The sequence below is a fragment of the Bombus pascuorum genome, chromosome 2 (assembly GCF_905332965.1).
Source record: "Bombus pascuorum chromosome 2, iyBomPasc1.1, whole genome shotgun sequence".
Classification (NCBI taxonomy): Eukaryota; Metazoa; Arthropoda; class Insecta; order Hymenoptera; family Apidae; genus Bombus; species Bombus pascuorum.
In genome coordinates, this window is record NC_083489.1 from 20,804,509 (window position 1) to 20,817,410 (window position 12,902).

Below are 12,902 nucleotides of genomic sequence, written 5' to 3' on the forward strand. Positions count from 1 at the left end.
TATGTTTTCCAACTTTTATGGACATCAATATGAAACATCAATACAAAAAGAATCCGCGTATAATACAAGTAATAAACTGTAAAACGACGTCTGTTGCATCTCTTAGCGTTTAATAGTTTGGCGTTGACGATTTTTAAAAGAATACCTATCTTGGATGCAATTGGTCCTAGAGATACGTCTTTTTTTTCTGAAACGTATTTCACTGTAGTAGGATGAAAAGTGCGAAGGTTATCGCATTTTATAGTTATGTAGAAATGATTATCGCTGTGGTTTAGTTAAACGACTGAATGAAAAAATTTTTGTTCATTTGAATATCAAAATATAGGTGTTTCAGAAAGCGTACGAGCTGGAAGGATAAATCGAGATCATATATTTTCATTGCAAATTAAAAATTTCCCGTTTCGTAAGTTGCCAAATCGATTGTTTTAAAACTAACAAACGGATCGATTTAAAATATGTCACATTATTTTGGTATGGCTATTTATATATCACAGAGCCTCGATATTCTACGACTATTTTAATTAAAGTTATAAGCGATTTAAGAAAACGGACTTTTTCTCATTTTTTATTAATTTGCGGCCTAACAATAGGCTTATCGTAATATAGTAGGACTTACTTTAAAGATAATTTTATTAGATACAACTGTCTACTGAAACTCTTTTATTCGCGAAAAATAATTTCTGACGTATACAGCGAAGTGTAAAAAAGGTCGTATTTTTTTATGTTTAACCGATATTTGTTTAAAAAGTAATGGTGGAAATTTTTTTCAAAGTCGCTTATTTTGTTACAAATATCGCTCGGAATCAAATTCTGCAAAAACATTTCTACTATCAATTTGTTCCTGAAAAAATGTTAATTCGATTCAACTATCGCTAATTAATGCTACCTAAGACGCAGCTACGTGCTACGTACGGTCGAGGAGATTTCACCACGTTTTTGCTTAAAAGTTATATCTTATGTTTCTGTTCGAGTTATACGTTAATATAGTTCATAATTGATATTGTTTGTTTAAACTGTGATTATTTACTTTATCCTGTGTCCTAAAATATGAAGAGTGAAAATTAGAATTCAGATGAAAATAAAAAATCATTGTTATATTCTTAAAATAATGTACATAACTTTATTTTAAAATAATACCATTAATACTAATTGTTTAAATTTCACAATATATTTAAAACATAGTTTACAAATTGTTTAATATGCATATATATTAATGTGCATTCGAAGAACGTATGATATATACCTTTATTAATATACACATATGTATGTAATATCTATTGACTCATTATGTAAGCAATTAATGAAAATACTGTCATAGAAATTATACTTAAGTTATTCGCAACAACTGTAGGAGCTGGGTTTTTATCTTGCATAACACGAATCATTTCTCGCAACCAATCATTAATCACACTGGAATGATTTCGATACCATTGTAGGTTGCTCGAAGCAGATGTATTCGCAGCTTTGATGCTTACTACTATGTTTGTGATGTTGCCCACTTTGATACTTAACTCGTTCAGCTGCAATATTTGTTAAAACAATAATTATATTTATATATTGTTGAAATTTTGTTGGTAAATCATATAAAAATGAATAAATAAAGACATTAATATATACTGTTTCTCCTTTGATCCAATTTTATTACTATGTCGTGAGTTGAAAATTATAACGTTGAAAGCCAAGATTTTGAAAATTTGCATTTAATCGCGTATTTTAATTCTTACAAGCATTATTCCTTTAGCTTTATACCTATATGTACAAATTCTGTATAAATATATTATGTGTTTTGTCGAAACATTTCCAAATTTCACTAGCATTGTAATGAGAGGCAGCACTATCATGATTATATTGGTAAAATAATGAATCTGAAAATATATACAGGCTATTTGGCTACGGTTGTAAAAAATTTAAAGGATGATTCTCAAAGTTAAAATAAGATGAAAGTTAAGAATTGCGTTCTCGGCTTTGTTTTTTAATTATTGGCAATTAAAAACCACAAACGAAACGAGGCGAGCCTAAGCATCGGGGTGCACAGGAATCCTCAAATCGAACGATTCGTGGGCAGTAGCTTATCTTGTTCCAGCTATACAAATGTGTGTGGTTCATTCTGGTAGCGTTCGACCACATTTAGTAGCACCTCAAGAATACTTAATGCGTATGTGATTTTCCTGTAGACACCCGCGGACCGGACAATCGCGCTGCATGTATGAAATTTGTATCATTATTGTTTATGTATACTATTATTTATTAATTATTTATGGAGGCAAAGAATTAGGATTTATACTCGAGGAAAAGGAAAGAATAAGGATTTATATTCGAAACTTCCATGAGGCGCTTTTCCATATGTTGTTACGGCTTTGACTGTGTAGGTGGAAATAATTTGATCTATGATTTTTCACACAAGACGTCGCGCAAGTTACCTTACGTCTTGAAACATCATAATCTTCTTCTTTACGACTTCTTCGAGGTAAGCTGTTGGCCATGTATCTTTAGATTTGAGAATCCCTGTGCATTCCGCTGCGTAGGCTGACCTACTGTCGTTCGTGTAAGAACGTTTGCTCGCGAACAAAGATATTTCGATTAATTTATAATTGTTAATAACTAAAAAACAAGGCCGAAAACACTATTTTTTAATTCTTAATTTTCATTTTATTTTAACTTCCAGAATCACCCTTTATATTTCTCTACACCTGTAACCGAATGCCTTGTATAGTGATTACAACATATTTAATAATAATAATCCTCGCAAAGACCATCAAGGTATTTAAACAATCAATTATTCATTATATTAATAAGCAATAATATCAAGTATTAGTGTGATAGTAAGTATTAATAGTAACAGAAGAAAACATATGCATACGCACATACAGGAAAGCTTACTTAATAAAGTCCAATAATTCTTTCCATAAAACAGAAAAGACAATTCTTATCTTTTTATACTAATTTTTTATTAAATGTATATTTGCAATAAATGTGTTGTAATCTCTATGTACGTTTATTTTTTATTAACTCTAGAATTCTACCAGTATAATCATGATCTTCTCGTTTCACAATGTATAGTACTTATAAAATTTAGAAAAGTTTCATATGATGCACATAATACATGTAACCACAAAAATATTCTGTGCTATTTATTCGAATACCTTCAGTATGTGATCTTTCAATGTTAAATACTTTGAGTCAATGTAATGGTTTTATAGTAATAAATGTATATCATTGTTTTATAAAAAATAAGTTAGACCACTATGAGTTTCAATTAACTGTATAACAAATAATTTACAGATTGACAAAAATCTATTTCTGTGAAACTTGTATTTATGTTGTGCTTTTAAATTATAATGTAAGCTTTTTCACAATTTTATGGCTTCTAATTCGCATTCTATATGTAATAAAGAGCGACAAATCTAAAAAATCGTTTACTTTAAAATATCAGAAAAATTTGATTTTAAAAGTGAACTATTTTACGATAAAGGTGTTATTATTCTATCTAGTAAATTATTACTACTTAACAAGGAGAATGTTATAATTCAGAAATTGTATTAGCTCTTTTTCCTATAATAAATAGTATTAATATATACCTATGTTGAATATATAGTAAATTTATATTGTACGCGCGAGAGTGAGGGAACATAGAGCAAAAACACACCAAGTATGTATCCCCTCCCTAGTATGTGTATAAGTGTCGCATGATAGCCTAGACCTCCGTTGAAAAAAAAGAGCTATGTGCAGTGTGAAATGGTTCTGTTCGTTTGCTGATTTCTTCGGATGATTTAATTAAGGAGTGAGTTTTACGAAGTGAAGAAACGTTCGAAGAGAATAGGTAGATTTCGAACACGTAGGAACGTTCGAGAATAAACAATAAATTAAAATGGAGAGAAAGGACAACACGATACCGGTGTTTAATGGAGAGGACTACAGGATGTGGAAGAAAAGAATTACGATGTTTCTGAGGCTTAAATGATGTGATATTATCATAACTAGGGTAGAGACTAATACAGATAATGCAGACTGGGATAAAAATGATCTGAAGGCAATAAATATAATTAATAGTGAAAGTTAATAAATGAATTAAAAAATGCAGGTGTACAAGTGAAAGAAAAGGAAAAGCTGAATTACATGCTAAACACGTTACCCGAAGCATATAGCTATACAGGAGATCTAATAGATGCCTTCAAGGACGGGGATCAAACAGTAGCGTATGTGAAAAATAAAATCGAAATAGCTGAAATGAGAAATAAATTTAATCAAGGAGAAAGAAACACAAACGCATTTGCTGTAAAAAGTTCTGCCTGAACAGCCGAGCTAGACAGATATGAGAAACTGTGCTTCAGTGAAAGTGCGACAAGCAGTGAACTTAGGTGAACGAAAACACAACAAACACTGGCAAATAGTAAAACTACAAAATGCAACAGCAAATACCACCTATCAAAATGACGAACAAAGATGAAATATATTACATAAATAAAGCTACAAAAGAAATGGAAACGATTCAAAACCAAGAAGAAAATAGCTACGATGACGAACTATCATACCATGATGAACACTGGAAGACGGCAACAGCGCACAAAAAGCGTAAAATAATATCAGGTTCAAGCGCCATGAAAACATCACATACAGAAAAACAACAATGGCTACAAGAAATCCCACTCCCAAATTCATTCGGTTCACTAATAGAAGAAATAGAAACGGACCCAAAAGAAAAGGTCACAACTCATATCACTAAACCACTACCGATTTACATAGATGCACAAATAATAGATCCACTAATTGAATTATTGAACAATACTGCTGGGAAAGAAAACTACAGTATAAAACAATTGAAACTAGGACAAGTGAAAGTACAAACAAAAACTCCAGAAATGTTGAGCGAATTGACGATAGCATTAAAGGAGAAAAACGCTGGGTATCGTATATACCAGCTCAAATCAGAAAAAGCTACAAAATAGTAATTAGAGCATTGCACCCAAGGATAAACGCAAAAAATATATGTGAGGAATTAGCAAAAATCGGACACCAAGCAAGAACAATAAATAATATAACCAGATATGATACAAAACAGGCATTGCCACTAGTTCTAATAGAAATCGAGCCTAAAACCAATAAGAAAGAAATCTTCGATATTAAAGATTACATAAACATATGTACGGTGACAACAATACGTAGACACAAAAAACTACTGGAATAGAAACCCGACGTCTGTCAAATATGCAGAAAACTACCTAAGAACAAACTGCCCATACACAAGAAAGCTGAACAAAGTAAAATGCTGTAACTGTAATGGAAACCACCCAGCAAGCTATAAAGGCTGCGAAGTCAGAAAACAACTACAACGAAAACTGTTTCCATCGCTTCCAAGCAGAACATACGGCAACTATCCCCCATAACAAGAAATTGCAGAACCAGAGCCAACATCAAATGTACAAAACGTGCGGAACACTAATCATAGAAACATCAACACCTTTGGTAGCCGAAGTTATGCACAACTAACTAATCCAAACACCAACCTTAAACAACCAAAACAACAACAATAATGACGCTACAGAAATCAAGGAACTGCTCAAGCAATCCATCAAAAACTCTGAAATGCTAAGAAAAATGATAAGTGAGCAAAATGCAATACTCAGACAACAACCGTAACAAATTACAGCCATGCTACAATTACCTAGAAACATGTTAAGCAAAAAATACAAATGGACACGTTGAAAATAGCAGCTTGGAACTACAATAGCCTACGAAACTAAAACATCTCAGTATTTTCTCATCAGTATTTTCAATCCTTAGGTGCCAAATACATCGCAGCGGGAGACTTCAACGCAAAGCACACGCTATGGAGCTCAAGAATTAACATACATCGAGGTAGACCACAAGAAAAATGTAATAGAACAAGTAATCTCAACATATTACCTACAGGAAAACCAACATGCTGGCTGACAGATCTAAACAAAATTCCTGACTTCCTTGATTTTACAGTTATAAAAGAACTAAACATAAACAAATTAAAAATAACACCCAGTTTTGAATTTAGCTCCGATCATACACCGATAATAATAGAATACACAAGCAAACCAATACTTTATAGCAAATCAGTCACTTTGCAATAAAAGTACCAAATGGCAAACATTTAAAGAACTAATTGAGAGCAAAATCAACTGCAATATTCCACTAAAAACACATCGAACGGGCAGTAACAACATTGACAAAAATTGTATAAGAAGCAGCATGGACAACTACTATTCATGAACCAAACAACAGGTAAACAAAAATAAGTCCAAAATCAGAGAAAGAAGGAAAGCGAAAGCAAAATGGCAAAAACATAGAATACGTGAAAACAAAAAACATCTAAACAAACTCGCAAAGGAAATAAAAAGTAAAATAAAAGATCATAATAATAACTAATTCTCAAAATTCATAGAGGCACTCGAGAATGTCAACATTTCTATGGAAAGCCGCGAACAAAATTAAGAGGCCAATAAAACTAACCCTAGCAATCAGAAAAGCAGACAACACATGGGCTGGAAGCAACGAAGAGCAAACTGCAGAATTCTCCAACCACCTTCGCAACACATTTACTCCACATAATATTAACAACAGTAAAACCAAATATCATTTAGACGAATATGCACAAAATACTTCGACTAACAAGAACTGCATCATACCTAATACAACAGCACAAGAAACTAGAATCATAATCAAGAACAGAAAAAACAATAAAGTATCAGGAATCGACCTAATCAACGGTAAAATCTTAAAAAACCTTCCCGCAAAAGCAATACGTTTAAGCACAATAATATTGAATGCAATTTTAGGAATCCAATACTTTTCTAATTTATGGAAGCTAGCACAGATCATAATGTTACCTAAGCCAGGCAAAGACCCACACCAAACTGCATATTACAAACCAATATTACTACTTCCTGTGTTTTCCAAAATACTAGAGAAAATAATATAGGATCGCCTATAACCAGCAATAGAGAAAGAAAAATTTGGATTCAGAAACAAATACTCCACGATAGGGCAAATGCACAGGCACGTCAACGCAATTTTACTAGCAATAGAAAAGAAACAATACTGTATAGTGCTCTTCATGGACATCGAGGAAGCATTTGACGAAGTGAACATGGAAGCCTCTTACAAACAATTAAAAAACATTTCCCGGAACAAATCCACCACTTACTCAAATCATACCTAAGTAACAGAACCTTTGTACTAAAAATGAAGGATGTATATTCTGAAGTAAAAGATATCAAGGCAGGGGTACCACAAGGAAGCGTCTTAGGACCAATATTATACACACTATACTCGACCGACATACCAACAACTACCAACAGCAAAATATTGACATTTGCGGACGATACGTCTATACTATTCAGACACACTAATCCAGAAACAGCAGTCACATTACTAAAAGAGCACATCACAAAAATAGAAAAATGGCTACAAGATAAACAAATAGAAGCAATCCCCAATAAATGTAACCATATTACATTTACACTAAGAAAACGGAAACCACCAAATATTCAATTGAATGGCACGCACATAATACAAACAGGGCAAGTTAAATACCTAGGACTCTACTTAGACACAACTTACATGGAAGCAACATACTGCCTAACTAGTCGAAACTCTAAACTCAGCATGGAAAATAAACTAAAAATTTACAAAACGATAACGAAACCAATTTGGTCGTACGTAATACCACTATGGGGAACAACAGCAATGATCCACATAAATAAACTAGAGTCCCTACAATCGAAGATATTGAAAACAATAGTCAATGGCCCATGGTATGTCAGAAACGAAGATATACGCAAAGACTTAAAAATACCAACGGTCAAAGAAGAAATCGGTAGGTACGCAGAAAAATACAAGAACAGCAACACATCCAAATCTGCTAGCTGCTGAAACGAACAAAACCTATATAAACAGAAGATTAAGAAGAAAACATCCCACTGACCTCACTAAAGGAATAAAATAATCAAACTCGAATGGTATCCCACTGAGGGTAGCAATACACATGTTATTTAGCAATTAAGCTCGAAAAATTTACCTAATGTCCAGCTGGGTAAATTGTAAAGTACAAATGAAATAAAAAAAAAGAGAGAAAAAACTATGTTCGCGAGCGTATAAAGGAAAATCTGATAACTATACTAAAAATAAACACAGATGGAAGTGTTGCGGATATTTTTAAAAAAGCGCTATGCAAAGATAAGTTCGAAAAATTCAGGTTGTTGATGAATGTAAAATAGAGAAACACGTCTTAACAAAAATGTACAATATAAATGTAAGGAGACGTGTTGAATACATAGAACATTTGTATTGTACGTGCGAAAGCGAGGAAACGTAGAGTGAAAACACATCCTTGTAAGCATGTATCCCCTCCCTAGTATGCGTGTAAGCGTCGCATGATGGCCTAGGCTTCCGTTCAGAAAAAAGAGCAATGTGCAGTGTGAAATCTCGAGCCCTAGGCCTCCGGCGGGTAACCCGCGTGGCGAGCAAAGTTGTGTAAATATTCAGATAAAGTTCTTTGTAATACCTCTTCAAATTCTCTTCATACCTTAACAATCTGTATATAAACATTATTTTATTTCAGGCACATAAGACCCAAATATTAACCAAAATTAATAAAAATGTAATTATTATGTAAATTTTAAAAGAAAACAATTTATGTATCGCTAAATGACAAAGTTATTAACAATTTTCTATTTCAATTTTCTGTTTCAACGTGAACTCTTGCTAAAACATTAGTTTTAGTTGTGTCACTCTTCTAGTAAACCAGTAACATTCCAACTTGATTCAAAATAAACGTAGTAAATTATGTTAAAAATTTAAGACAATTACAGTATAATTTTTTATATTTTTACAAAATTATATTTTTATGAACACAATTAAAGAAATAACCTATGCGGAGATTTGTTTAATCTACTAGGAGATTTGTTTGATCCACTAAATGAACGAGTACTATATTTTGCGAATTTTATATATTACGTGATTCCATGTGTTTGCATATGTATATGTCGGAGATGAAAGGACACAGGGCCCCCGTTGGAGTTACTTAGAAAACTTCAATACCGTAGCATTTACAAAATAATCCAACACAGTCATTCGAAACTTGTGACAATGAGCTTTTAGGCTAGAGGCGACAATCGGTCGCCGAAGCGTAGCCACGGTTGCGGAAAGAACGTTCCGCCTAACAGAGATATGAAGTTATATAGCTTTCCTTTAAAGAATTGGCAGTACCGACACTTGACAATAAAACACTTTAACAGCCCCGCGGCTCGCCACACACAGACCGCATTCTTTGGGTAAGATAATCGTCAGATGCCGATGCATCATTCACAGTTTATGCTCAGATAGTCTGAAGAGCCGCTACAAATCTTAGGACTTAGTTAACTAAAGTCCTTCAGATTGACAAACAGTCTTTATTCTATCCGCCCGTAAATCTGTCACCTATTGCGGGAAGATATGGGAGATCAGATTTCCTCACGTGCGACGCTTCCCGCTAGGAACTCTCTCTCAAGGGCGGCTAGCATCCTTTTCTAACCGTCAATATAGAAATTAACCAATTAACAGCAACGCCTATTTCCCTCACCCTCCGTGTGGAGGCTTTCTTTGACGAATCCGATGATCTCGTGCCTTTAGGCACATCCCATCATAGCCTTCCTCTGCAGCGTCGTCGTGACGGAAAGTCATTCCCTTTCTAGCAGTCTCTTTAGCCATATGCCTAGTGTGTTTGTACGATCGGTGAATAATCTACAGTGCTGGACAAAAGTATTGGCACAGCAAGATTGTTATGATACAAATGCTTATAACTATTAAACAAATTGATTTAAACAAAAAACTTTTTGACGTATTTATTTATTATCTATCCTAGTTTATTACATAACAAGAGCAACAATATAAATAAAATAATACGCAAAATAATAACAAAAATATATTTTTTGAACATTTTATGGGTGGACAAAAGTATTGGCACAGTAGAATATTTACGCTTATAACTAATTACATAATAAACTTCTAATATTTTGTTGGCAGTCCTTTTCTTTTAAGGACTTCCTTTAATCTTCTTAATTATAACACTCGATCAGTGAAACTGGAGACTTCAGTTATTAAACAACAAAAAACCAAGAAAGAATAATAATGTCTAGAAAAACGAAAGAAACCACAATTGAAGAAAGAAAAATAATATTAAATTTATATAAGATGAATAAATCTTACAACGAAATTGCACAAATCATAAACAGAAGTCGTTTTACTGTGCGTTCAGTCATAAAACGCTTTAAAAGTGAAGAAAATCTAGAGAATCAAATTAGGAGTGGTCGCCCTTCTAAGGTAACAATTCGAGAAAAAAGGAAAATCGTAAATATTGTAAAGAAGGATCCAAAAACTAATTCGACTGAAATTGCTTCGATGTTAAAAGCTGAGTGTGAAAAAGAAGTAAGTACCAAAACTGTACGTAGGGTATTGAAGGATGCCGGTTATTCTGCCCGTGCAGCACGAAGAAAGCCCTACATCAGTAAAATAAACCAAAAGAAAAGAGTGGAATTCGCGAAAGAGTTTGTTACGAAAGATACTGATTTTTGGGAAAAGATCATGTTTTCAGATGAAAGTAAGTTTAATATTTTTAAATCTGACGGCAGAATATTAGTATGGCGAAAACCCAACACAGAGATGGACGAACTGAATCTGCAAGCCACCATGAAACATGGGGGTGGTGGTTTAATGGTGTGGGGATGTATGGCATCATCGGGTGTAGGAGAACTTATATTCATTGATGAGATAATGGATAAATATGTATATTTAAATATACTCAAGCAAAATCTTTTGAAAAGTACTCAAAAATTAAACCTCCCCAGGGATTTCTATTTTCAGCAGGATCGAGATCCTAAACATATGGCGTATATTGTTCGTCAGTGGATAATATATAATACTGCCCACACATTAAACACACCACCTCAAAGTCCCGATATGAATCCCATTGAGCACGTGTGGAACGAATTGGAAAAAAGAATTAGGAAACATAATATCACAAGCAAGTCTGAACTGAAGAAAGTTCTTCTGCAGGAATGGAGCAATATTGTACCTGAATTCACTAAAAAATTAGTCCACTCGATGCCCAGAAGATTAAAGGAAGTCCTTAAAAGAAAAGGACTGCCAACAAAATATTAGAAGTTTATTATGTAATTAGTTATAAGCGTAAATATTCTACTGTGCCAATACTTTTGTCCACCCATAAAATGTTCAAAAAATATATTTTTGTTATTATTTTGCGTATTATTTTATTTATATTGTTGCTCTTGTTATGTAATAAACTAGGATAGATAATAAATAAATACGTCAAAAAGTTTTTTGTTTAAATCAATTTGTTTAATAGTTATAAGCATTTGTATCATAACAATCTTGCTGTGCCAATACTTTTGTCCAGCACTGTACGTCTTAGCAAAGAGCTAATCAAGCGATCCTCGTATCACGAGTGGTAAGTCGAGTCCGACTTAGACTTCGAAGCAAAATATATTCGTTATCCCGTGGACCGTGGATTCGCCATATCGAACCTAGGGTCATTGTCATTAGCGTCTAGTTACCGCGGCCGCTTGTCAATCTTGTACCAACTATATCTGTGTAATAAACGTTTGTGCAACAACAATGAACAACACCGGCAAAGACTCATTACACGCCCTTAACGCCAACCCGACATATATATATAGTATTTATGTATATTTTACTAAAAGCATGTTTTATCTTCCTTCTAATTTTTTAATTTCTGTTTTAAAAAGAAGTTAACATTTTCATGCTAAATATCAGTTATCACTTTAAGATTCGCTATTCTATAACATCTTGTAGTGATCGACATGAACAAAAATTTATCGGTACTACCAATAAATTAGAATAGAGTGAATAACATAATAATTTCCAATTATACTACATGTCTTAAATTTTTATCTAATGTTTTCAATGTGCACAATTCATTATGATAAATCAAGTCATGATAAAAAGTTTTTTATGATTCATTAATATTCATCATTTCAATGTTAATATTATTTGCATTCTTTCTAACTTAAAATTTCAATAGTCACCATTGCATTATATCTTAGAAATTCGAAGTATAGAAATAAAAGATGACATTATTTGTGGAATCAAAGAATAGCTTCATGTGCATTCTAGGAATTTTTGTACTTTTACATGCATAAACGGCTGCTGTGTGTTCATAATAAACGTTAATCAATATACCTTTGTAATTTGATCCTCCACTGAAATATGAGATGCCAGTTTAGAAATTAATTCTTCTACACCATCCCAGTCCTCGTAACTGAAAATAAAACAAGTATATAATATTCTCTTTTTCTACATTAATTAAATGCGTATTGTTTTGTGTAATTATTTATCAACTTACAAATTATATATATTTTCATAATTATTAACTAGGTAGTCTAACATCACATCCACTCCAAATTTTCCAGACTTGTAGACAGAAGCAAATACGGTGCTAACATCTTGCTTTCGAATATTAGCGGTGTAGTTATACGTCAATGCATGTTCAATATAGCTGCAACAAAATAAAAAGGTTGCTGATTGTACTAAACATTTCTAATGTTTTAAAAATTTTTACTTATTGATAGCCGATGTGAATAAAAAGCTCGGAAGATTGCAGAACAATCTAAATATTACTATCATTAATAGGTATAATATTCTTAATGTTATCGTCAACAGTGACTCTTATTAATTCGTACAATGAACAAATTATATTAATTTTAATTATTAATTTTGTAAAATATGTATATAATATGAATTTTTAATCACACAAAGGTGTTTACTAAATAATTTACTAAATAACACAAATTTAGGTATTCCTCAATTCGTATATTCGTAAATTATATACATATTTATATTTTTAATACAAATTGTAG

At 32.6% G+C, this 12,902-nt stretch overlaps 1 protein-coding gene across 2 annotated transcripts in view; it reads right to left on the reverse strand.

Moving 5' to 3' along the window:
- Window positions 1-1,089: 1,089 nt before the first annotated feature.
- The window catches only part of LOC132904512 (putative aminopeptidase-2), a 75,349-nt gene continuing 63,536 nt past the window's right edge, over window positions 1,090-12,902 (reverse strand). For both annotated transcript variants that reach the window (XM_060955079.1, XM_060955077.1), the window contains exons 30-32: window positions 12,389-12,541; window positions 12,226-12,304; window positions 1,090-1,520 (exon numbers count right to left, since the gene is read on the reverse strand). In XM_060955079.1, coding sequence (XP_060811062.1) covers window positions 1,275-1,520; window positions 12,226-12,304; window positions 12,389-12,541 — 478 coding nt within the window. In that variant the 3' untranslated portion in view covers window positions 1,090-1,274. The remainder of the gene's footprint in view (window positions 1,521-12,225; window positions 12,305-12,388; window positions 12,542-12,902) is intronic.